Below are 27,303 nucleotides of genomic sequence, written 5' to 3' on the forward strand. Positions count from 1 at the left end.
AAATATAAAATATAAAATATAAAATATAAAATATAAAATATAAAATATAAAATATAAAATATAAAATATAAAATATAAAATATAAAATATAAAATATAAAATATAAAATATAAAATATAAAATTTAAAATATAAAATATAAAATATAAAATATAAAATATAAAATATAAAATATAAAATTTAAAATATAAAATATAAAATATAAAATATAAAATATAAAATATAAAATATAAAATATAAAATATAAAATATAAAATATAAAATATAAAATATAAAATATAAAATATAAAATATAAAATATAAAATATAAAATATAAAATATAAAATATAAAATATAAAATATAAAATATAAAATATAAAATATAAAATATAAAATATAAAATATAAAATATAAAATATAAAATATAAAATATAAAATATAAAATATAAAATATAAAATATAAAATATAAAATATAAAATATAAAATATAAAATATAAAATATAAAATATAAAATATAAAATATAAAATATAAAATATAAAATATAAAATATAAAATATAAAATATAAAATATAAAATATAAAATATAAAATATAAAATATAAAATATAAAATATAAAATATAAAATATAGAATATAAAATATATAAAAAATATAAGAAATATAAAAAATATAAAAAATATAAAAACTATAAAAAATATAAAAAATATAAAAAATATAAAATATAAAATGTAAAATATTAAATACAATATTTATATTAAAAAGTTTTTGAGGAAAAGTGTCAATTTAAATGACGCTTCAAGTGGTAGTTTTGGGGGTTGTCTGTCTCAATAGCTTTTGAGAGTTGTCTTGTTTACCCATCATTTTATATAGTGTTCGAACTTCCAACTCCTCCTTTTTAAAGGCGGAATGGATTCTAATTTGATGTTAGTTTGAACAAGTAAAAAAGTATCAGTCGGCTTTGCCGACAGAGATATACCCTCAGCCTGTGTATATTGAAACAATTTTTTCAAAAAAAAAAAACGCATGTATTTAGGGAGTTTTAAAAATTATGGTACCAGAGGGGTTTTTTACAACTTCAGGGATGTTTGCTCAGGAAGTATGGACTTGCCCCTGAAACAACTTTTACCATCGCAATTGAGGCAGCGAATGCAAGTTGCTTCAACAAAAATCAAAGTGATTCGAAAGCAGGTCTTAAAGTGAACATGTATCCGAAATTTTGTGTGGGAGGTACCGGATGGAGTGGACAAATATAGTCCATATTTGAACCTGATCTATATCTGGTAGATATATTAGGATGTGTAAAGTATGGTCCAATTCGGCCACTCTCTTCAAGAGTTATCGTACGCACAATTTTTCCGAACATTTTTGAACTTTTGTGGAGGAGGTACCTGAAGGAGTGGACCGATATGGCATATCTTTGAACTTAAACTATGTTTGGACAAAATATTACTAAGGCCAAACCAACCAAACCAACCCAACCTCCTCACACGGTGTCATAGGGGTTTTTTGCAACTTTCAGGCTATTTTCTCAGGAAGTATGGAATTATACCGTCTTATGGAGGGCAGTGAATACAAGTTGCTAAAGCAAAAATCAAAGCGATTCGAGAGATGGTCCTAAACTGAACTTTTCCAAAATTTTGTGTGGGAGGTACCCGACGGAGTGGACCAATTGAGTCCATATTAAAACCTAATCTAAGTCTGGTACACGCTCCACGATGGGCAAAGTATGGACCAAATCGGTTACTCCCTTCAAGAGTTATCGTGCGCACAAATTTTCCGAACATTTTCGAACTTTTGTGGGAGAGGTGCCGGAAGGAGTGGACCGATATAGCTCATCTTCGAACTTAAACTAAGTTTGGGCAAAATATTACGAAAGCCAAAATTTGAACCGAATCGGTTCATCCGTCCGAGAGTTATCGTGCGCTCCAGCCAGCCAGACAGACAGACAGACGGACGGACATTGCTCAATCGACTCCAAATTGTCTGAAACACATTTCGTCCTAACATACTTGGGGTCTAAAACCATTATTTCGATGAGGCACATCAGCATAAATGCTGAGGGTATAAAAAAACACTTGTTCTGTTTCGCCTAAAAGTATGCCGTATAAAACACTGATTGATAACTGATCATTAAGAACCCAACCACCGATCATTAAGAACCCTGGCCTTTGAAACATCATTCAATTGCTCTGAAGAACCTTCTAATTTGATACTCACTTGGTGGTGGTTTCTCCGTTGGCGTTGGCATTGGTGGTTTTTTCAAACGCCTATCCACATAGGGTGGTGGTGGTGGAGGCGGCAAACGTTTCACTTTCGGCAACGAATCAAACGTATTCAGAATGTTATCATCTGAACGTGATCGAGCGAACAATGATGCCGTCATATGTGTTGAGCCCGATGAGGAATTCACAACAGACATACCACCAGCAGCAGCAGCGGCGGCTGCAGCTGCCGCAGCAGGATGCAGTGGAGGCGGTGGTGGTGGTTCATACGAAGAACACATACTGGCCATTGATGGACTATACATTGGCGAATAGGCACTTGGTAATTGGACATAAGTGTCGGATAGATTTTGTGTTGAAGCATAACGTGAATGGGTGGTCAGAGCCAATGGCAAATATGGAGTGCTACGATATATGGCATGACCTTTACACGCTTCATAGGCTTGATGGTGGTGGGAGACTGCTGCTGCAGCGGCGGCATGATGATGATATGCGGCGGCTGCCAAATAGGGATGGTGATGATGATGGGCATGTGGCGGTGGTGGTGATTGGGCCATGGCCGCAAGCATGGAACCTTGTTTGGCATCTAGGTACTCTTGCTGGCTAACCGCCGGATCTTGTAGAGGATAAATGACATAGTCAACATCACTGTAGAGCTGTTGTTGGTACAATTCCAACTGCTTGTGGGCCAATGGTGTGGTATATAAGCTGGCCAATTGGTTGGGTGGTGGTGGCGGTGGTTGTCTGGGTAGACTGGGTGGTGGTGGAGGCAAATACTGCCGGGGTTTTATTACCGGCAGTAGTACACATGTCCTGGGTGCTGGCTGTTTTAATTCCGTGGGATAGGGTGGTGGTGGTGGCGGCGGCTGTTGTTGATGGTGATGATGATGGTGCAGCGAAGACATACTCTTGTGACCACCATGCAAGGAATAAGGATGATGCAATGGTATACCCATGGAGCTGGGCAATACCCCACCACCCCCCGCTGCTCCACCTCCCATTGATGTCACTGACATCGTTGACGAATGTGTGGGTGTTGTGGGCGTCGAGGCATTATGCATTTGCAGATTTAGTGATGCCTGGGAGCCACTTACATAGTTGGAATTAGGAACCGAAAGTTGTGACAAATGACTGGGTAAATGATGGCTACATATCGATCCAGTAGAAGAGGCAGCTGAGGAGCAATTTGTGGGTGCTGCATAGCTAGGTTTGGCATTCTCATTTACCACCGAGGTGTGAGCCTTGAGAATATTTATTTGTGGCCTTGTGGTTATAAAACGGGCGGTGATTTCTTCCGATTTCAGGGATGTCATTGAGCCTCCTACATTGGGAAACCCGTTTGTGGTGGGCGATTGGTTGAGGGAGGAACTTGAAGAGGCTACCGAAATAAGGGATGTAGGTCTGGGTTTAGATGCCAAGGGATAGGGTGGTGGATTACGTCTTTTTATGACAGTGGGCGTTGGTGGTGTGGGTACATTTATTATCTTGGGTAGTGGCTTCGTTTCCATACTTGTAGTAGTTAATGGCACATGACTGGGAGTGTTTGATTTCAACGCCATGGGTGGTACTACTGCTGGAGGCAGGGTGGTGCTATTTTGCGGTGCTACGCTTGTGGCTGTAGTTGTTCCAATGGGCGGTCCACACAGCCCTGTGGTTTTATGCCTAGCATTATAGGGTGGTGGTGAACGCATTTGTATATTGCTCAAACTGGGTATGTTGCTGTCGACACGTTTGGGTGGTGCCGGTGGGTCTGTGGGCAGTAGATCACTTATTAAATCCTCAACATGATCCTCGGTGGGTGCTGTATCCTGATGACCTTGGATATATGACTCTCCCGACATTGACAGCGGCAACGTGACATAATCACAATCCGAATCCAAGGTATGGGAGACGGTTTTACGATTGGGATAAGAACCACGACCCACAATTAGCTCCGTTAACTCCTCCGCCGAGAGCAGGGAATGTTTATTGTCTGTGGGATCACTGCCATCACCGCGAAATGAATCACTTGTACTGACATTCGAATCGGATCGCAAACGAAAATCAGAATTTTTCAAACGTTTGCCACGATAGATGTTCTCTACACCCCCGTTCCGCCGCCCATCTACCGAGTCTTGTAGTTTGTGCTCCTCGTTAATGGTGGAATTTGATGGCTGAAAGATACCATAATGGGAACTTTTTTCCGATTCGGCCATTTCCGATGACTGGCCCGTCATTTCACTGCTATGCATGGTATAGACTCCAGATGTTTCGGTGGGAGCCACAGCGTGGGCCAAGGTATAGACACCCGAAACACTTTCATTTTCATCCTGATTGGAGGGTATGAAATCATGATCAATACAGGTGGACTCGGGTTCAGATAAGGTAGAATTTTGTGCCGTGTGACTGAAACCCAATTCCAAACTCGACGATGTGGAGGTTTTCCTTTGATGGTGGCCATTGGAATCGGATGAATTGAGGGCATTTGACGACCGGACCGCCAATGTTGCCAGGGATGTGGTTTTGTCATTTGCCGTAGAAGAGGCCACAACAACGGTGCTGCATGTCGACGAACACTGGGAGCCAATGTTGTGTTGGGAAGATGGCGAGTCAGTTGAAGAATCGGTGTTATTGCGCTGGCCTCCCGCTGCCATGGGCACGGAAGACGAACCACTTGTCGAGGTGGAGTTGCCAGTTCCCGAGGAGGTATTACTCAACTCGGTAGGTGATTCCCGTTGTTTTTGGGCCTGTCTTACCGTCAATGCAGCCAGCTGCTCTTCCAAATCTTTAAGGGATACCTGTCCCACGGACGACGTTTGCCTACTAACACTGGGTCTATCTAGCAAATGGGCCAAGGCCAAACTCTCGGTTGAAGGCGCCGCAATGGGGGCCGGCGGAGAATTGATCATTATCTCCAGCTCATCTTCGGAATGCACACGATCACTGACAATACCCGAGGTGGTGTTGGAACTGGTGCTTGAAATAACCGAAATCCTTTGATCGCTTTTGTTTTTATACGTTGGCAAGTGGAGGCTACGCGAGTACACATAACAGGCATGCAAACAATTACTCTCCTCCTCCTCACGTTTAATTACCTCCTTTAGACGTGCTGCAATTTTCATGCTAAACTGATGGGTCTCCTTGCACAGGGTCAGCAACATTTTATTCTTCTCATCCGATGTGGCAAACAGGGTTATTTTACTTTCTCCCGAACGGATTTCGAATTTCTTACGTTCAAAGGACAATTTTGTTATGTTGGGCCATAGAAATGTAATCTGTTGTTGTTGGCCATCGGGGCCGGTTGCACCACCAAAAATCTTAATACCCTTGGCATAGACCACAAACCAAGAATTCCCAGGACCCAATTCATTTTTACTCATACGCATGCGAAAAGTGTGGGCATTAATGCACTCATTGACCAGGCATGCCTGTTGAATGTAGTGGAGCTCTGCATCAGCTTGTGTTAGGCCCCGATTTTCACGATGACAAGCCCTCAATGCACTGGCAGCCCAGGCAGTCCGCAAATGTTCCGGTAAGTAATCTTCCAAACGAAAATAATCAGAACATGAAGAACTGGCATTGGTGGATACCGTTGAAGCATTTGTCGAAGCATTACTGGGACCACGACTTATCGACGATGATGAGGAGGAAGAGGGTGAGAGTGGAGATTTGCCAGCTGCTCCCAAGACACGCTTTAAACCATCCATGCCGGTAATATTTTCTCGAGTTGAGGCCATATAACTGGATAAACGTAGAACACGCTCATTTACCATATTAGCACGTTTACTAATCTTTGGTAAGGTTGTTGTTGCTGTTGTGCTAGTCGCCGATGATTTGTTTAAGGATTTGTGTTCTCCATTGTCTGTTTTATTGTCTCCACCGCCACCACCTTGGCCACTATCGCTGGATGTTTTACAATCCCCACTACCGCTAACTCCTCCAGATGTACTATTAGCATTACCACCTCCACCACTGCCACTGCTGCTGGGTGCATCTCCCAAATCCGCCTGTAATGCCAAACCCGCCAACAGTATCATCGATTGTTCTGCATATTCTCTTGGTATGTCACGTTGTAGGGCATTGTATTTTAATTGTAGATAATAATTGTGTCGCGTTGTCTCATCTTTTAACATGAACGGGCTCTCGATATAAAATTGCACCCGAAAATGTAACTCCAGCAGTGGCCGGCCATTGGCATCGAGACCCTGTAAATGAATGAAGAAAAGTAAGAAGTGAGTCTGGGAATAATTGAAAAATATTTATTGTGGGACTTACATGAGTGTGTGAGGAACGCCAACTTTTTGGACCATATTTGGATAGTTTGCTCTCTGGATCGGCAAACATGTATTCGCCATCTGGAAGAAGAAAGAAAGGAGAAATACAATTAATAGGAATATTTTAAGGTATTTTAGGGAATAATAAGAGTAGAATGTCTATCTATATAAAATAGTCCGAAGATGAGTGACTGATCAGTAATTTATCGGCAAAATGGTTGAAATTTTATAAAAGAATTATTTTGGATAACCTCTGGAAGTTTTCCTTCTATAAAAAATCTGTATTGTTTAGCAAATAGCACACTTTTTCTATATAAATAAGTCAAGTGCTGAGTGACTGGTCGATCATTAACTTATTTGCAAAATGCTTGAACTAAGGATCTTGATAGGAGGGTCACTATTGCTGTGAGTTTTTTATCCCTCTAAAATGTGTAATAATACAAAAATGTCTTTGGTTATTTTTAAATGCAATCTTTACTTTGTGTGTACCACAAGAAATGTAAATTTTTTAGCATTTCTTTTAAAGTGCAGTATATCATTAGGCGTTGAGAATTTATAGCACTACGGAACAAATTACGTTCTCCAAAAATAATCCTAAAATCCACGACCTCTAAAAATAATCTAAAAAATCCACGACCTCTAAAAATAATCTTTAAAAATCCACGACCTCTAAAAATAATCTAAAAAATCCACGACCTCTAAAAATAATCTTTAAAAATCCACGACCTCTAAAAATAATCTAAAAAATCCACGACCTCTAAAAATAATCTTTAAAAAATCCACGACCTCTAAAAATATTCTTTAAAAAATTAACGACCTCTAAAAATATTCTTTAAAAAATCAACGACCTCTAAAAATATTTTTTAAAAAATCCACGACCTGTAAAAACATTCTTTAAAAAATCCACGACCTCTAAAAATATTCTTTAAAAAATGCACGACCAATAACAATATTCTTACAAAATCCTCTACCTCTAAAAGCATTCCTTAAAAAATCCACGACCTCTAAAAATACTCTTTAAAAAATGCATGATCTCTAAAAATATTCTTTAAAAATTCCACGACCTCTAAAAATATTTTTTAAAAAATCCACGACCTCTAAAAATATTCTTTAAAAACTACACGACCTCTAAAAATATTCTATACAAAAATCCTCTACCTCTAAAAGTATTCTTTAAAAAATCCACGACCTCTAAAAATATTCTTTAAAATAATCCTCCACCTCTAAAAGTATTCCTTAAAAAATTCAAGACCTCTAAAAATATTTTTTAAAAAATCCACGACCTCTAAAAAGTTCTTTAAAAATCCACGACCTCTAAAAATATTCTTTACAAAAAGGCTCTACCTCCAAAAGTATTCTTTAAAAAATCCACGACCTCTAAAAATATTCTTTAATCTAATCCTCCACCTCTAAAAGTATTCCTTACAAAATCCACGACCTCTAAAACTATTCTTTAAAAAATCCACAACTTCTAAAAATATTCTTTAAAACATCCACGACCTCTAAAAATATTCTTTAAAAAATCCACGACCTCTAAAATATTCTTTAAAAAATCCACGACGGCTAAAAATATTCTTTACAAAAATCCTCTACCTCTAAAAGTATTCTTTAAAAAATCCACGACCTCTAACAATACTCTTTAAAATAATCCTCCACCTCTAAAAGTATTCTTTAAAAAATCAACGACCTCTAAAAATATTTTTTAAAAAATCCACGACCTTTAAAAATATTCATTAAAAAACCCGCGACCTCTAAAAATATTTTTTAAAAAATCCACGACCTCTAAAAATATTCTTTAAAAACTGCTCGACCTCTAAAAATATTTTTTACAAAAATCCTCCACCTCTAAAAGTATTCTTTAAAAAAACCACGACCTCTAAAAATATTCTTTAAAATAATCCTCCACCTCTAAAAGTATTCCTTAAAAAATCCACGACCTCTATAAATATTCTTTAAAAAATCCACGACCTCTAAAATATTCTTTACAAAAATCCTCTACCTCTAAAAGTATTCTTTAAAAAATCCATCACCTCTAAAAATATTCTTTAAAATAATCCTCCACCTCTAAAAATATTCTTTAAAATAATCCTCCACCTCTAAAAGTATTCCTTAAAAAATCAACGACCTCAAAAAATATTTTTTAAAAAATCCACGACCTCTAAAAATATTCTTTAAAATAATCCTCCACCTCTAAAAGTATTCCTTAAAAAATCCACGACCTCTATAAATATTCTTTAAAAAATCCACGACCTCTAAAATATTCTTTACAAAAATTCTCTACCTCTAAAAGTATTCTTTAAAAAATCCATCACCTCTAAAAATATTCTTTAAAATAATCCTCCACCTCTAAAAGTATTCTTTAAAAAATGCATGACCTCTAAAAATATTCTTTAAAATAATCCTCCACCTCTAAAAGTATTCCTTAAAAAATCAACGACCTCTAAAAATATTTTTCAAAAAATCCACGACCTCTAAAACTATTCTTTAAAAAATCCACGACCTCTAAAAATATTCTTTAAAAACTGCACGACCTCTAAAAATAATCTTTAAAAAATCCACGACCTCTAAAAATAATCTTTAAAAAATCCACAACCTCTAAAAATAATCTTTAAAAAATCCACGACTTCTAAAAATAATCTTTAAAAAATCCACGACCTCTAAAAATAATCTTTAAAAAATCAACGACCTCTAAAAATAATCTTTAAAAATCCACGACCTCTAAAAATAATCTTTAAAAAATCCACGACCTCTAAAAATAATCTTTAAAATATCCACGACCTCTAAAAATAATCTTTAAAAAATCCACGACCTCTAAAAATAATCTTTAAAAAATCCACGACCTCTAAAAATAATCTTTAAAAAATCAACGACCTCTAAAAATAATTTTTAAAAAATCCACGACCTCTAAAAATAATCTTTAAAAAATCCACGACCTCTAAAAATAATCTTTAAAAAATCCACGACCTCTAAAAATAATCTTTAAAAAATCCACGACCTCTAAAAATAATCTTTAAAAAATCCACGACCTCTAAAAATAATCTTTAAAAAATCCACGACCTCTAAAAATAATCTTTAAAAAATCAACGACCTCTAAAAATATGCTTTAAAAAATCAACGACCTCTAAAAATATGCTTTAAAAAATCCACGACCTCTAAAAATAATCTTTAAAAAATCCACGACCCCTAAAAATAATCTTTAAAATATCCACGACCTCTAAAAATAATCTTTAAAAAATCCACGACCTCTAAAAATAATCTTTAAAAAATCCACGACCTCTAAAAATAATCTTTAAAAAGTCCACGGCCTCTAAATAATAATCTTTATAAAATTCACGACCTCTAAAAATAATCTTTAAAAAGTCCACGGCCTCTAAATAATAATCTTTATAAAATTCACGACCTCTAAAAATAATCTTTAAAAAATCCACGACCTCTAAAAATAATCTTTAAAATATCCACGACCTCTAAAAATAATCTTTAAAAAATCCACGACCTCTAAAAATAATCTTTAAAAAATCCACGACCTCTAAAAATATTCTTTAAAAAGTCCACGACCTCTAAAAATAGTTTTTAAAAAATCTACGACCTCTAAAAAAGTCTTTAAAAAATCCACGACCTCTAAAAATATTCTTTAAAAAATCCACGACCTCTAAAAGTATTCTTTAAAAAATCCACGACCTCTAAAAATAATCTTTAAAAAATCCTCTACCTCTAAAAGTATTCTTTAAAAAATTCACGACCTCTAAAAATAGTCTTTAAAAAATCCTCTACCTCAAAAAGTATTCCTTTAAAAATTCACAACCTCTAAAAATATTCTTTAAAAAATGCATGACCTCTAAAAATATTCTTTAAAATAATCCTCCACCTCTAAAAGTATTTCTTAAAAAATCCATGACTTCTAAAAAAATTATTTAAAAAATCCACGACCTCTAAAAAAATCCCCGAACTGTAAAAAATTGTTAAAAAATTCATGACCTCTAAAAATATTCTTTTAAAAAATCCAAATATTAGCCAAAAATGATTTTCCACAAAAAACAATAGAAGACCTAATAACATCCGAGTCTATGTTGTTCTATATATTGGGGCACAGAAAGGTCTTTAACAATAAGAGAACCTCTGTTCTTGAAGCCGAACATAGAATCGACGATTTCAAAGCGCCTTTTACATCGACTTTCTATATGACTTCCTCCACCTAAGTTTCCACTTCCAAATTTTGGCCTTCCTCTTGTGCCACATAACATTAATAAACTACAAAAACAACAACATAACATTAACAAGAGATTATAATCTCAAGGGCATGACCGACCTTTAAAATGTTGTTAAGCTGTTAATGTCAAAAAATAAACAGAAATACATTTACAAAAAATTACCACAACAAATTAAAATAAACAAACAGATGAACCAACTCCCCCGCTGGTTACCGGTTTTGACAATAAACGTCATTATCATTGTCATTATTATTAACATTATCATGAAGAAAAAAATGACTAATAAAAAAATTACACACACAGAAAGATCAAAACAACTCACTCACGTGTTGTATAAATTATCTTTTCTTTTTTTTTTGTTGAAAATAACAACAAAATAAGTTTTGTTTTCCACACACAACTTCTGTTATCTATAACCGTTTCCACACACGAGAGGTGTGCGATAGTTCGGCCAAACCTTTCCATTATGAAATTTGTCAATAGTATTCCCCAAAATAGTAATTTTTTAAACCAACATCTCTTTCGAGTTTATTCCACATTCGTGATTTTCGTGCCCTGCCATTTATTTTTAAAATTAATTTGTTGTTGTTCATTTTTTTATAATGTAAAGAATTACAAATATATAATGATATGAACGCCATTTATGCATATGAAATAAGTTCCCGATTAGAAGCAAATGAACAACTTTTAAAATTTAATTTACTAAAGTGGTGCAGAGTAGGTTTTAGTGGTATTTTCCATGAATATTGGATAAAATGTTCGACAACATCAACATTAAGCAGATGCTACAGAACTGCAATGGTACACATTGGACTTTTCTATATATCTTTTATAGAAGAAAATCTCTTAGGAAAACTCTTCTTAATGGGTCTTCTATAGAGAGAATGCCTAATAATGGGATTCTCTATAGATAGAATCACTTCCGAAAATAGTCTTCTATATACATATAGACAGAATACCTCCTAAAGGGCCATCCTATAGATAGAACACTTCCTGAAGGGGTCTAACATAGACAGAAGACCTCATAAAAGGGTCTTATATAGATAAAAGATATCTTAAAAGTGTCTTTTATAAACAGAAGACCTCCTAAAGTAGTCTTCGGTAGGTAGTATACCATCTAAAGGGCTATTCTTTACATGGAATACCTCCCAAAGGGGTCTTATATATAAAGCACCGACTATAGGGGTCTTATATATAGAGCACCACATAAAGGGGTCTTACATAGATAGAATACCCCATAAAAGGTTCTTCTATAGATATCTCTTAAAGTGGTATTCTATAGATAGAAGACCTCCTAAAAGGTTTTTCTATAGAAACAAGTAAAAAAGTATCAGTCAGAGATATGTATACCCTCAGCCTCGGACCTAAAGAAAAGAAGTTACACACAATATTTCTGACGTCTATATAATACGATGTACAACGTTTGGATGAAATCGGTTTCTCCCTTGGAGGGTTATCCTGTACCGTTATAATGGAGAAACCAAAAAACCAAAGGTTTTCGAAGTCCAAATGTTGGTGCTATTCGGCTTATCCGTTCGAGAGTAATCGTGCGTTTCAGCCACTACAGATGGTGCTATAGGGGTATTTTAAACCTTTCGGACTAATTTCTCAGGAAGTATGGACTTTCCCCTTAAAAAACGTGGACTATATGGGTCCACTCCTACTTCCACATAAAACTTGTGACGAGTGCAGTTTAAGGCCTGCTCTCAAATCGTTTAGCTTCCTCTTTTAGCAACTTGTATTGGCTGCCTCCATTACAAGTTGCTAAAAGAGAAAGCTAAACGATTTGAGAGCAGGCCTTAAACTGCACTCTTAAAAAATTTTATGTGGGAAGTAGGAGTGGACCCATATAGTCCATATTCGAACCTGATCTATGTCCCGTAGAGATATTACGATATGAAAAGTATGGAAAAATCGGTTACTCCCTTCTAGAATTATCATGCGAACAATTTCTCCGAACATTTTCAAACTTTTGTTGGGGAGGTACCTGAAGGAGTGGACCGATATGGTCTATCTTCGAACTTAATCTAAGTTTGGACAAAATATTTTGAACGCCAAATTTTCGACCTAGTCGAGAGCAGGTCCTAAACTGTACTTTTCCGAAATGTTGTGATAGAGATAGTGTCCATAGTGGAATCTCATCTATGTCTGGTAGAATTATCACGATGTGCAAAGTATGGACCAAATCGGTTACTCGCTTCAAGAGTTATCGTGCGCACAATTTTTCCCAACATTTTTGAAGTTTTGTGGGGGGGTGGGGGTATCTGAAGGAGTAGACCGATATATCTCATCTTCTTATCGCCAAATATTGGACCAGATCGGTTCATCCGTTCGAGAGATGCTGAGGGTATAAAAAGGCATCTCAAAGGGTTCTTCTTTAGATAGAAGATCTCCAAAAGCGTTTTTTATAGATAGAAAACCTCCTAAAGCAACTTAATCTATAAAAGAATATTTCTTTTATAATAAAGAGGGTGTTCCTAAAGGGGTCTTCTAATGACAGAGGACCTCCTAAAGAAGTCTTCTATAGATAGAAGCCACCTAAAGGGGTATTCCTTAGATAGAAAACCTCTTAAATTGCTTTTTTCATAAGTAGAAGACTTCCTAAAGAAATCTTCTAGAAAGAGGTCTTCTATAGACAGAATACCTACTACTAAATGGGTCTTCTATGGAAAGACAACCTCCTAAAGTCGTATAGAATATCTTTTAACGTCTGGATCTTCTGTAGATAGACGATCTGCTAAAAGGGGTGCAATATAGATAGTAGACTTCTTAAAGGGCTTTTCTATACAGTAGTCTTCTTTAGATCTCCCAAATGGGTATTATACAGATAGCAGCAAAAACAGACGACCTCCTAAGGAAGTTTTCTATAGAAAGAAAAAACCTACGGGGATCTTCTTTAGATAAAAGGCCTGCTAAAGGGGTCTTCTGTAGAAAGAAGACCTACTAAATGGATGTTTTACAAATGAAAGGTCTCCTAAATGCGTCTTCTATAGATAGAAGATTTCCTGTAGATATAAGACCTACAAGCGGGATATTCCGTAGATAAAATATCTCTTAAGGGGGCCTTCTATAATAGAAGACCACCTAAAGAGGTCTTCCATAGATAGAAAATCTCCTACAGAAGTATTCTATGGATAGAAGACATCCTAAAGGCATCTTCTATAGATACACTATATCTTAATGGGGTCTTCCATAAATAGAAGGTCTCCTAAAAGGGAACATTCTAGATAAGATTCGTCCCAAAGGGGTCTTTTATATATAAAAGACCTCCTAAATGGGTCTTCCATAGATAGGAGACCTCTTAAATTGGTTTTCTATAAGGAGAACATCTCCTAATAAAATCGTCTTTAGGTAGAAGACATCCGCAAAGGGGTCTTCTATAGAGAGAAGACCTCCTAAATGAACCTTCTATAGATAAAAGGCCTCCTAAAGGGGTCTTCTGTGGATAGAATGCCTCCTAAATTTGTCTTTTACAGATGAAAGGCCTCCTAAGTGCGTCTTCTATAGATAGAAGACTTCCTGTAGATATAACGCCTACAAGAGGGAAATTCCGTAGATAAAGGATCTCTTAAGGGGGTCTTCTAAAACACTGTGCAACATTTTTAAGGTGATCTTGTGCAAACAATTCGAACTGAGGATTTTTTGAAAGTACAGACCCAAACGACAAGAAACCCTAGTTGGGTTTTGTTGTGTCAGATCCAGCTCAGATTTTATGGCCCCATAAAAACATGGTTAAATATTGAGTTTTGAGAAATTCGGGGCTATATCTCTGAAACCAATGCGAATCTTCTTCTGACCTCTGAAACAAATTTGTAGATAAGGACAAGAATAAACTATTTGGAGAAACAAAGAACTCGAAAAACTACATTTATTGCCTCAAATTTCAAAACATATGCAAAAATTCCACAATTATTAAACATTTCGCACCGTATCTCCAAAACCGTTAATTTTTTCTGAATATTTTCTTTTGGTAAAATATTCCCTGGAATGCAATACACAACTCTTCAGCACATGTCATTGTTGTAAAATGTTTCTATGCCGTTGTTTTCAGTACATTTTTCAACGTCGATTTAATAAAAATGTCAATAATGTAGTGAAATCCGAAATGCGAGAATAAACTGTTGGTGTGAACTGTGTCTGAAATATGTGTTGTAAAAGATATAATGCAAAATACCGCTGAAACAACATGAAGTAAGCATTTTAGAGTTTCAGAATGTTCTAAAGAATTGTTGAGAACTTTATTTGGAAGATTTTTGCAAAAGGTTACTTGATTCAACTCCCAATAGTTTAGCCGATACTGACCAGAATTTTAGAAATTATGTAAAATTTTCTACATTTTATAGATTTTGATGCCCTAGGTGGAGTTTTTCTTATGTGGTTTTTTCAAAAGATAACTTCTACTAGCTTAGGGATACAATATTGCTAAAGACAGCAAGGAAAAATTCCTATTCGTTTCTGAGATAAAGGCCTGATAAATGCAAAAAAGTGTAGATTTAGCCCGGTTTAGATGAGGCCATAAAATCCGAACTGGTCTTCTTTAGATAGAATATCTCCCAAAGGGATCTTATATAGATAGAATACCTCCTAAAGAAACTTTTGCTATAGATTGAAGACCTTATATTTCTTCTTTAATAAAAAAGGGTCCCCTAAAGAAGTCTTCTATAGATAGAAAACACCTAAAGTACTCTTCTATAGATGAGAGACCTCCTAAAGGGTCTTGTGTAGATATAAGACCTCCTAAAGAAATCTTCTATAGTTAAAAAATCTCCTAAAGAAGATTTCTGGAGGTAAAAGACCTCCTAAAAGCTTCTTCTATAGAGAAGATACAAAATCTCTAAAACGGAGTTTTGCATAAATGAAAGACCTTCTAAAGAAGTCCTATATAGGTCGAAGACCTCCTAAAGTAGTCTTCTACAGCTAGAACACCTTCTAAAAGGATTTTATATATGCAGTCTTCTGTATATAGAAAACACGTTCAATAATCTTCTATAGATACAACACCTCCTAAAGCGGTCTTCTAGAAATCGAAGACCGCCAAAAGAGGTTCTAAAATGTTTTCTATATATACAAAATCCCTAAAAGGAGTCTTCTATAAACAGAAGACTTCCTAAATCAGTCTTCTACATTTAGAAGTGCCCCTAAAAGGGTCTTCTAAAGATACAATATATCTTAAAGGGGTTTTCTATAGATAGAAGACATCCTAAAGCATTCTTCTATAGATTGAGTACTTCTTTAGGAAGAACACTTCTATAGCAGGAAGACATCCCAAAGTAGCCTTCTATAGGTAAAAAAAAAACCTCCTAATAGGGTAGATAGAAGTCTTCCAATTTGTCTATAGTTTAAAAACTTCCCAAAGTGTTCTTCGATAAGAGAATATCTCCTAAAAGGGTTTCTACAGATAGAAGGCAGACCTCAGGGGGTATTCTTTAGATAGAATATCTCCCAAAGGGGTCTTATATAGATAGAAGAAGGGATCTACAATATATCTAAGACCTTCTTTAATACGTTTGCTAAAAGGTTATTCTATAAATAGAAGACTTCTATAGAAATCTTCTATGGGTAAAATACCTCCTATATAAGTCTTCTATATGTAGAATATCTCCTTCTATCCACGCCTATAGGCCTTTTGAGGAAAAATATTCTTAAAAATCTAAAAATTAAAAATAGTCAGAAAAAAATGAAAACGTCTGATCATAACTCAGATCTTCCTTAAAAAACAAAAAAACAAAAAAAAACATAAAATACATTTGAAAAATATTTCGAAATTTTTAATTACCGGAAATCTATAAACTCCTCAGCACACACAGGAACATTCTCTTATGAAACAATTAGCCTCTTCCGTCACATTTCTAAATAACCTAATGATACCATTCTTTTATGTACCTAAATAAAACCACAGTGGCCGGGTCTCAAATCAAGCACTGCTTGTGTGTATGTTGTCTGGAATTCTTCAAAGGTACATGGCATTCCAAAACCGAATGGTATTTCTGGAGTACAATGGCAAAAAACCAAACAACAATCAACTTGATGCCAGAAAAAAAGGCTACTCAATAACCAAAACCAAAGGAGAATGGACCAAAAATAATCACACCTGCCTTTTTGGCTTTGGTAAAATCACAAAACACACACAAACCCTGACAAAACAGCAATTGAAGAATTTGTGGATGTTATGGCTGGTACTGCTTAGATTTCACCACGGGGGATATTTGTTAGCATTGTCCAATGCAGAATTTGGAAACAAACAACAATTTTGAATTTGTATGATTTTATTCACATGCAAGAACAATAACAACAATCCACATACATATAAAAATTACATACAAACCCAATACACAATTTCAAATTGAAGGAAGAATAACCGCTGCATAAAAAATATTTTACTGAAATTTTTCACCATGTCCCCAAATGCACAACAATGTATGTTCATATCAGTTTGTGCATTTTTTTCATCTTGTTCGTGGTTTTATTTTTGGTTTGTCTTCTATTTCTTTCCAAACAAAATTTCTCGTGGTATGTCTCCAACCTGTTTCTGGTTTTTGGCCATCATCAACTATAGGTGACAGTATCAGCAAGAGAATATGTTATAGTTTGAGACTGCAGATGACAGTAGCAATGGCGGCACCAACCGCCGTCCGCCTGGAGAGGCATGTCCTCAGGTTGGTTATGCGGTATATTATTGATAGACATACATTCGAATAAGAGAAGGACAGATGATTGATTGGACGTTTAAGTTAATTAAATGATCCGACTCTCTTTACAGAAACCTCTTTAGGTGGTATTCTATCTACAGAAAACTCCTACGGAAAAGCTTCTATATGAAGAAGGCCGCTTATGAGGTCTCCCATATACAATTTCTCGATGTATATAATTTCTCTTTAGAAGGTCTTATATCCACTAACGTTTTCTTTATCAAGTCTTGTATCTATTGAAGACCCCTTAAGTATAGAATGGCTCATTTGGAGATTTTGCACATATAGAAGACTTATTCAGGAGGTCTTCTTTTTATAGTAGGCTACTTTAGGAGGAGCCCTCCCCTGTTAGAGTTCTTCGATCTATAGAGTATCCATTTAGAAGGTCTTATATCCACAAAAGTTTTCTTAAGGAAGTCTTGTATCTATTGAAGACCCCTTAAGGAGTTTCTATATCTATAGAATGAATCATTAGGAAATCCTCCACATATAGAAGACTCATTCAGGAGGTCTATTTATAGAAGGCTACTTTATGAGGTATTCTATCTACAGAGGACCCCTTTAGGAGCTCTGATATCTTTATAAGTCCCCATTAGGAGGTCTTCTAGATGTATCCTGCTTATAGAAGGCTCCTTTTGGGGGTCTTCTATCAAGAGAGGTCTTCTTTAGAAAGTATTCTACATATATCAGAGACCTCGGAGGTCTTCTATCAATATAAGGCCCTTTAAGAGATATTATATTTATAGAAGGCTATTTTCTGAGCTCTTCTACCCATATGGAACCCCTTTAGAAAGTCTTCTACCTATTAAAGCTCTGCTATCTATATAAGTCCCCATTAGGAGGTCTCCTGTTCATAGATGGCTCCTATTGGAGGTCTTCTATCTATAGAGGACTTCTATAGGAGGTCTTCTACCTATAGAAAAGCCCTCGGAGGACTTCTATCTATACAAGACACTTTAAGAGGTATTATATTTATTGAATGGTATTTTCGGAGCTCTTCTACCCTCTCTTCTATCTATTGAAGACCCCTTAAAGAGTTCTTCCATCCATATAATCCCTCATTTGAAGATCTTCCACATATAGAGAACTCATTCAGGAGGTCTTCTATTTATAGAAGGCTTCTTTAGGAGGTCTTCTATCTACAGAGCACTCCTTTAGGAGGGCTTCTATCTACGAAGGTCCCATTTAGGAGCTCTGATATCTATATAAGTCCCTTTAGGAGGTCTTATGTTTATAGAAGTCTCATTTAAGAGGTCTTCTATCATTATCAAACCCCCGTAGGAGGTGTTTCATTTTCAGAAGTCTCTTTTAGGAGGTTTCTATTTGTAGAACTCTTTTATCTAAAGAGGACCCCTTTATGAGGTCTTCTATCTGTAGAAGAACCCTTTAGGAGCTCTTCCATCTATATATCTATATATCATGTTTTCTATTTTTAGGAGGCGCCTTTCAGAGGTCTTCTATCTATACAAGACCCCTATATGATCGTTTCTATCTAAATAAAACCTCCTTTCAGAGATCTTCTATCTACATAAGACTCCTTTAGGAGCATTCCTATCTGTATAAGACCCCTTTATGAGGTCTCATTCTATATAAGACCCCTCTGGAAGCTCTTTTATTCTTCTGTTTGTAGACGGCTCCTTTATGAGGCCTTTTATCTTTATAAGATCCCATTAGGAGGTCTTCTATTTTTTAGAAGGCACTTTTTGGAGATCTTCTATCTATAAAATACCCCTTTTAGAGGTATTCTATCCATATGGGACCCATTAGAAAGTCTTCTATCTATTGAAGACCCCTTAAGAAGGTTTTCCATCTATAGAACGGAGATCTTCCACATATAGGAGACTCATTTAGGAGGTCTTCACTTTATAGGAGGTTACTTTAAGAGGTGTTCTATCTACTGAGGAACCCTTTAGGAGGTCTTCTATCTACGAAGGACCCCTTTAGGAGCTCTGCTATCTATATAAGTCTTCTTTAGGATGTCTTATATTTATAGGACGCTCTTTTAGGACGTCTTATATCTACAGAGAACCCTTTAGGAGGTCTTTTATCTAAAGGTTCCTTCATGAGGTCTATCTATTATCTACAGGGGACCCCTTTAGGAGGAGAACCCTTTAGGAGTTCCTCTATATATATATATACAATACCTCTCTCGAAGGTCTTCCATTTATAGAAGTCTCCTTAGGAGGCCTTCTATCTTTATAAGACGCCATTAGGAGGTCTTATATGTATAGGAGGCTCTTTTAGGGAGGTCTTTTTTATAGAAGGTTCCATTAGGAGCTCTTCTATCTATAAGAGTTCCCTTTAGGAGGTCTTCTAACTACATGAGAACCTTCTATATCCAGAGGACCCAGTTAGGTGGTCTTCTTACAATAGAAGAACCCTTTTGGGACTTTCTTATCTATAAAAGACCCCTTTAGGAGGTATTCTATCTTTATAAGACCCCATTAGGATATCTTCTATTTTTAAAAGGCGGCTTTCGGAGATCTTCTATCTATATAAGATCCCTTTAAGAGGTATTCCATTTATAGAAAGCTATTTTCGAAGATCTTCTACCCATATGGGACCCCTTTAGGAAGTCTTCTATCTATTGAAGACCCCTTAAGGAGGTTTTCCATCTATAGAACGCCTTATTCGGAGATCTTCCACATATAGAAGACTCATTCAGGAGGTATTTAGTTTATAGGAGGCTACTTTAGGAGGTATTCAATTTCAATTTCAATCTTTTATCTACGAAGGACCTCTTTTGGAGCTCTGCTATCTATATAAGTCCCCTTTAGAAGGCCTTATATTTATAGGACCCTCTTTTGGGACGTCTTTTCTCTACAGAGAACCGCTTTAGGATGTCTATATAATACCCTCTGGGAGCTCTTCTATCCATATACGACCGCTTTATGCGGTATTGTGTTTATAGAAGGTTCCCTAATGAGGTATATCTATTATCAACAGGGGACCCCTTTAGGAGGAGAACCCTTTAGCAGCTCTGCTATATATACAAAACCCCTCCCGAAGGTCTTCCATTTATAGAAGGCCCCTTAGGAGGCCTTCTATCTTTATAAGACGCCATTAGGAGGGGGGTCTTTTTTATAGAAGGCTCCGTTAGAAGCTTTTCTATCTATATGAGATCATTTTAGGAGGTGGTCCATCTACAGAGGAACCCGTTAGGAGGCCTTTCATCTATAGGGGATCCCTTTAAGAGCTATTATATATATAGAGCAAACTTTTAGGAGCTCTGTTATCTATATAAAATCCCTTTAGAAGGTCTTCTTTCCACAGAGGACCCCTTTAGGAGGCCTTCCATCCCCAGAGAACCCAGTTAGGTGGTCTTCTATCCATAAAAGAACCCTTTTGGAACTCTCTTATCTATAAAAGACCCCTTTATGAGGCTCCATTAGGAGCTCTTCCATCTATATGCGATCCCTTTAGGAGGTTTTTTTTATTTATAGAGGACTCCTTTAAGAGGCCTTTTTATATATTGGAGAACCTTTATTAACTCTTCTATCTATATAAGATCCCTTTGGGAAGTATTCTTCTACAGAGGATGCCTTTAGGAGGCCTATCTACAGAGGACCCATTTAGGAGGTCTTCTATGCGTAGAAGAACCCTTTTGGAAGTGTCTTATCTATAAAAGACCCCTTTAGGAGGTCTTCTATTTATACATATGGCCCATTTATGGGGTCCTCTATCCGTAGAAGACCACTTTTGGAGTTCTCCTATCTATAAAAGACCCCTTTAAGAGATCTTCTATGTTCAAAGACCCCTTTAGGAGGACTTCTATCTATAAAAGAACTCTTTAAAAGGTCTTATCCCCAGAGAAGATCCCTTAAGGAGGTCTTCCATCTATAGGATACCTCTTAACTGGTCTTCTATCTATGGCAGACCTCAGACTTTAGAATAGCCCATAAGGAGATCTTCCAACTATAGAGAATTCCTTTAGGAGGTCTTCTATATATTGAAGACCCTCTTCAGATGAGTCTCTTATATATTGAAGACCCTCTTCAGATGAGTCTTTTATATATTGAAGACCCTCTTTAGATGCGTTTCTATATGTTGAAGACCCTCTTTAGATGGGACTTCTATCTATATTATGTTTTTTTAAGAAAATTTTTTGAGCCATCAAAAGGTCCTTTAGCGTGGACTCTATGCTTAAATAGTAATAAAAATTATATACGATTGTAACTATTCCTAATGTTGGCTATTTGGCCTCGTCAAACCCAACACCAATTTCACAGCTAGTTGTTGGCTACTTTTAATTCTTAGCGCTGTGCTGTTCTTCAACAGAACTGAACTGGCTGTTCTATTTTCTTGTGGCGCCTTTCAAATACCCGTTTCCCCATTCAACAACAGCAAGCCATAAAGGCAACAACAACAACAATGGGGCCTTCGACAGTAACATAATTGCTGCAAAAAAAAACCAACCTTATCGCTACTGATCTACAAAAACAAAACGAAGTGAAAAAAAAAACACCAAAATGAAAAATAGTACAACAACTAGTCAACAACAAACTTTCTAATAAACCATAATTTGTATGAAGAGCGATATATGCATATTTTTGCTTGTATGTAATTATGAGCGAGCGTTTTCTTTTTTTTTGCTTGCCATGTTTTTTTCTATCTTCCATGGCTTGGTGCTTGTTTTCAATATTATCTTTAATAATATTTTAATATTTTGTTGCTTGGCGTTTTTTTTACAAATTATGATAACAACAATAACAAGAAGACAGGCTGGAAGGCAACCAGGCAGGCAGGCCGACCGGCACAGGTTGTTTATCCACTGGCAAAAGAGAAGGAGGAGGAGGTGGAGGCAGAGACAAAAAATGATCTTGGCCTCGACCAAAAATAAGACAACAGCCTCTACAGCATCAACATCCACATCACTGATGACGGTGAAGATGATGTTGGTGATTATCAGTTTGACGTTTATAATAATGGAGTTTTGTGCAAGTTGTTGTTGTATGTTAATAATAGCAACAAAAACACAAGCAGCAGCATGATCATCATGAAGAAGAAGAACGACAACAAATTATATATTAATAATAAAAATACCATGTCATCGATTTGCTGATGAACTACTTTAAGACATCTTCGGTTGGTTGTTTTTTAAACGAACGAACCCAACCAACTTCCAAACAACTTCGAACCAGGCATGCCACCACCAAACATATAGAGAACCACCTTGTCATCGCCAGCCAACAACCAGCAATCCAAACTCTACTACAAAAATCAAGTGTTATAACAACCAGCCAGCCAGCCACACAGCCAAAGAGGAGTTCGCGCGCATGCGCACCTTTTTTCGAAGCATACGGCATACAAGCCGCACCACTTTCTATAGTTTTGTCGATGAGATTGTAGATTCTTGCTCTGCATGTTGGATTCCAATCTTTGTGTGTTGTGTTGGGCTATGTGATTGTTGCTTGGATATGATGGTGTAGGTATGTGTGTCCAAAGTGGTCGGGCCTTAGGTTTTTTTGTGTTCTGTGCTGATTTAGAGTTTTTTTTTTATTTTTTGTAAGAAGCATTCACTTTGTATGTGTGTCGTTTTTAATGGAATCTCCAGCTACTGGTGCTACCCGTTGGTGTTTTTTTATTACTTTACAAATCCAAAAAAGTAAAAAAAAAATTGCAGGTTTTTTAAGGCAGCACGCGTCTTGTACAGCTTCTCAAACATATTAGCGCTTCAACAAAACGTGTGGTGGTTCATCTTATGTTGCGTGTGTGAAGAGGTAGTTGGAGGGGATAAGAGGTACATAAGGCTTAAAGGCACAATGAAACAAATCATTACAATGCTACTGAGCTGGAGAACTGAAGTGACTAGCAGATCTTCTATAAGAACATTTTTTTACGTTTACGTTTTTAATTTTATAATATTTTTTGAGGACTCAAAGCGTTGTAAACGTGGATTTTCAAGAAAGGAAATACCGAGCCTTTTAGATAAAAATACGCCAAAGGCAATATAGGGATGTAGTATTCCAAGCGTTGAAGAACCAGGTACCTGGGTATTTTTTTCGATAGAAAAAAGTGTCTTCAGCGTCCTAAGGAATTTTTTTCTATAAAAAATTTCCTCAGTGTCCTTAGGGATTTTTGGCAATTTTTTGATATAGAAAAAGTCTCCTGTTTTTTTTTTATAGAAAACGTGTCCTCTCGGTCTTGAGGCTTTTGTGCTATAGAAAAAGGTGCCCATTGAAATTTTCGATGGAAAGAGTCCTCAGGGTCCTGAGTGTAATGAGTATTTTTACTATAGAAAAAAACCCTCCTCAGTATCCTGAGGAATTTTTTGTAGGTCCATAGGGTCCTAGGGATTTTATTTAGAAAAACTATCTTTAGGATTTTCTTCTATAAACAAAACTCTCCTTAGGATCCTGAGGAATTTTTTTCTGTAGAAAAAAACTCTCCTCAGGTTCCTGAGGACTTTTCTCTATAGAAAAAACTCTCCTCATTTTTTCCTATAGAAAAAACTCTCCTCAGCGTCCTGAGGAATTTTTTTCTATAGAAAAAACTCATCAGCGTCCTGAGGATTTTTTTTTCTATAGAAAAACACTCTCCTCAGGGTCCTGAGGAATTTTTTTCTATAGAAAAAACTCTCCTCAGGGTCCTGAGGATTTTTTTTCTATAGAAAAAACTTTCCTCAGGGTCCTAAGGAATTTTTTTCTATAGAAAAACCTCTCCTCAGGGTTCTGAGGAATTTTTTCTATAGAAAAACCTCCTTATGGGCCTGAGGAAAAATTTTCTATAGAAAAAACTCTCCTCCGGATCCTGAGGAATTTTTTTCTATAGAAAAAACTCTCCTCTGGGTCCTGAGGAATTTTTTCTATAGAAAAAACTCTCCTCTGGGTCCTGAGGAATTTTTTTCTATAGAAAAAACTCTCCTCTGGGTCCTGAGGATTTTTTTTCTATAGAAAAAACTCTCCTCTGGGTACTGAGGAATTTTTTTCTATAGAAAAAACTCTCCACAGGGCCCTGTAGAATTTTTTTGCTATAGAAAAAACTCTCCTCAGGGCCCTGAGGAATTTTTTTTATATAGAAAAAACTCTCCACTGGGTCATCAGGATTTTTTCTATACAAAAAGTGTCCTCGGGTATCTGAGGATTTTTTTCTATAGAAATAAGTCTCTTCAGGGTCCTGAAGATTTTTTTATCAAACAATTTTCTCAGTGTCCAGAGGAATTTTTGTGGAGTGTTTGCTATGGTGCTGAGCATTTTTTTCTATAGAAAAAAGTCTGTCTTGAGTTTTTTTGCTGCCTCAGAATTTTCTATATTGTGATCTTGTGGTTTAACGTCTATTCGAGAATTCTTTTGAAATGTTTACCAAGGGCACCCCTTGTGGTTCGGTTTACAGCGATATAATGAGTTTCATGGGCAAGTCCATATTTTCGACCACAATAACCCAAAAGCTCCTACGTTGACCAATATAAATGACGGGTTTCATATTTTTGTATTTGTTTTTTATGACATGAATGAACTTCAAGAAATCACCCATTCTTCTTGACGCCTTAGCCAATCCATAACACAGACACTTCTCTCTGCTGGTCAAGCCATTAAAGTTTGGGTTATGTTTAGTTCAGCGGAAATATTATTATAATTTCAAATTAAAAGAAAAAATGTTCCAAGAGCAAACATTCATGTCCCATCTATAGGATTGGACATGTCTTAATGCACCATCATTCACAAGAAACTGAAAATTCTCCAGGAATTCAACAAATTCAAAACATCAAGGTCATGATTTTTTTCTACTTCGTAGGAAGTTTTCATCATTATTTTAAAGCTCACCGAAAAAAAACACCTACATCTACTTGGAAAGTCAAGGAATTCTCGAAAAACAAGCACAACCATCAACGCGGGACATCGTCCAAAAAAAATGTTAAAAATCAACAACAACATCCTGGGCCAAACAACAAAACACAGACAGTCAGACATAAAACTAATCAGACTTTTAAATTAAAACACATTTTTTCGGGCTATAATTTGATGGCATGAAATTTCCGGCCGTCCAGCCAACAACAGCAAGAAGAAGAAGCAGCAGAAAAAAACATATCAAATAAAAATCCATCCAACCATCCTACCAATCTACAAAAATGTTTATGGACGACACAATGGATGATGACTACAACAACAACAAAAACAATGTTAAGTTTTGTTGAGGAAACCTGCAACAACACTGAAACATGAACATTTACAGACAAAACAACAACCATGATTCCTGAACCACAACAACACCTTGTGTCATTCATGACAGTATGACATGTTGACGGATGGATAGTTGGGTTGATTCGAAGGATGGATGGGCGTCAGATGGTTACAATCTAGAATATGTAACCATTTTTGTGGATTCTGCTAACTATTACAAATCTATGGGGGACGCATTTGGTAAGGATAGCTAAAGGAGTTACATGGAACCTAATATATCCGTCAGAGAATCTAATACACTTTCCACCCACGTCGAAAATAGTTTATCCATTTATGTGGATAATATTTAATCCACAAACGTGGATAATAGTTTATCCAACAACTTGGATAATACCTTATTCACCAACGTGGATAATATTTTATCCACCAATGTGGGTAAAAATTTATCCACACACGTGGATAATATTTTATCCACCAACGTGGATAATATTATATCCACCAACGTCGATAATAATTTATCCACCAACGTGGATAATATTTTATCCATCAACGTGGATAATATTTTATCCATCAACGTGGATAATATTTTATCCACCAACGTGGATAATATTTCATCCACCAACGTGGATAATATTTTATCCACCAACGTGGATAATATTTTATTCACCAACGTGGATAATACTTTATCCAATGTGGATAATAATTTATCCACCAACGTGGATAATATTTTATTCACCAACGTGGATAATACTTTATCCAATGTGGATAATAATTTATCCACCAACGTGGATAATATTTTATTCACCAACGTGGATAATTTATCCACCAACGTGGATAATATTTTATCCACCAACGTGGATAATATTTTAACCACCAACGTGGACAATATTTTATCCACCAACGTGGATAATAATTTATCCACAAACGCAGATAACATTTTATCCACAAACGTGGATAATAATTTATCCACAAACGCGGATAACATTTTATCCACAAACGCGGATAACGTTTTATCCACCAACGTGGATAATATTTTATCCACAAACGTGAATAATATTTTATACACCAACCTGGACAATATTTTATCCTCCAACGTGGACAATATTTTATCCACCAACGTGGATAATAATTTATCCACCAACGTGGATAATAATTTATCCAATGTGGATAATAATTTATCCAATGTGGATAATAATTTATCCACCAACGTGGATAATTTATCCACCAACGTGGATAATTTATCCACCAACGTGGATAATATTTTATCCACCAACGTGGATAATATTTTATCCACCACCGTGGATAATATTTCCTACACAAACGCGGATAACATTTTATCCACAAACGCGGATAACATTTTATCCACCAACGTGGATAATATTATCCACCAACGTGGATAATATTTTATCCACCAACGTGGATAATATTTTATCCACCACCGTGGATAATATTTTATCCACCACCGTGGATAATATTTCCTACACAAACGCGGATAACATTTTATCCACCCACGTGGATAATATTTTATCCACAAACGTGAATAATATTTTATTCACAAACGTGGACAATATTTTATCCACAATCGAGGATAAAATTTTATCCACAAATGTGGATAATAGTTATCCACAAACGTGGATAATAACATATCCACCAATGTGGATAATAATCTATCCACCAATGAGGATAATAATTTATCCACCAACGTGGATAATATTTTATCCACCAACGTGGACAATATTTTATCCACCAACGTGGATAATAATTTATCCAATGTGGATAATAATTGATCCAATGTGGATAATAATTTATCCAATGTGGATAATAATTTAAC

The 27,303-nt window shown here is 35.8% G+C and overlaps 1 protein-coding gene across 1 annotated transcript in view; it reads right to left on the reverse strand.

Annotated features, from left to right (window-relative positions):
* ex (FERM domain containing expanded) overlaps positions 1-27,303 on the reverse strand; it is a 154,283-nt gene that overhangs the window by 11,016 nt on the left and 115,964 nt on the right. The window contains exons 5-6 of the mRNA XM_073970429.1: positions 6,457-6,536; positions 2,198-6,386 (exon numbers count right to left, since the gene is read on the reverse strand). Coding sequence (XP_073826530.1) covers positions 2,198-6,386; positions 6,457-6,536 — 4,269 coding nt within the window. The remainder of the gene's footprint in view (positions 1-2,197; positions 6,387-6,456; positions 6,537-27,303) is intronic.

This window comes from Musca autumnalis, unplaced genomic scaffold (genome assembly GCF_047663935.1).
Source record: "Musca autumnalis isolate F117 unplaced genomic scaffold, ASM4766393v1 scaffold_2, whole genome shotgun sequence".
Classification (NCBI taxonomy): Eukaryota; Metazoa; Arthropoda; class Insecta; order Diptera; family Muscidae; genus Musca; species Musca autumnalis.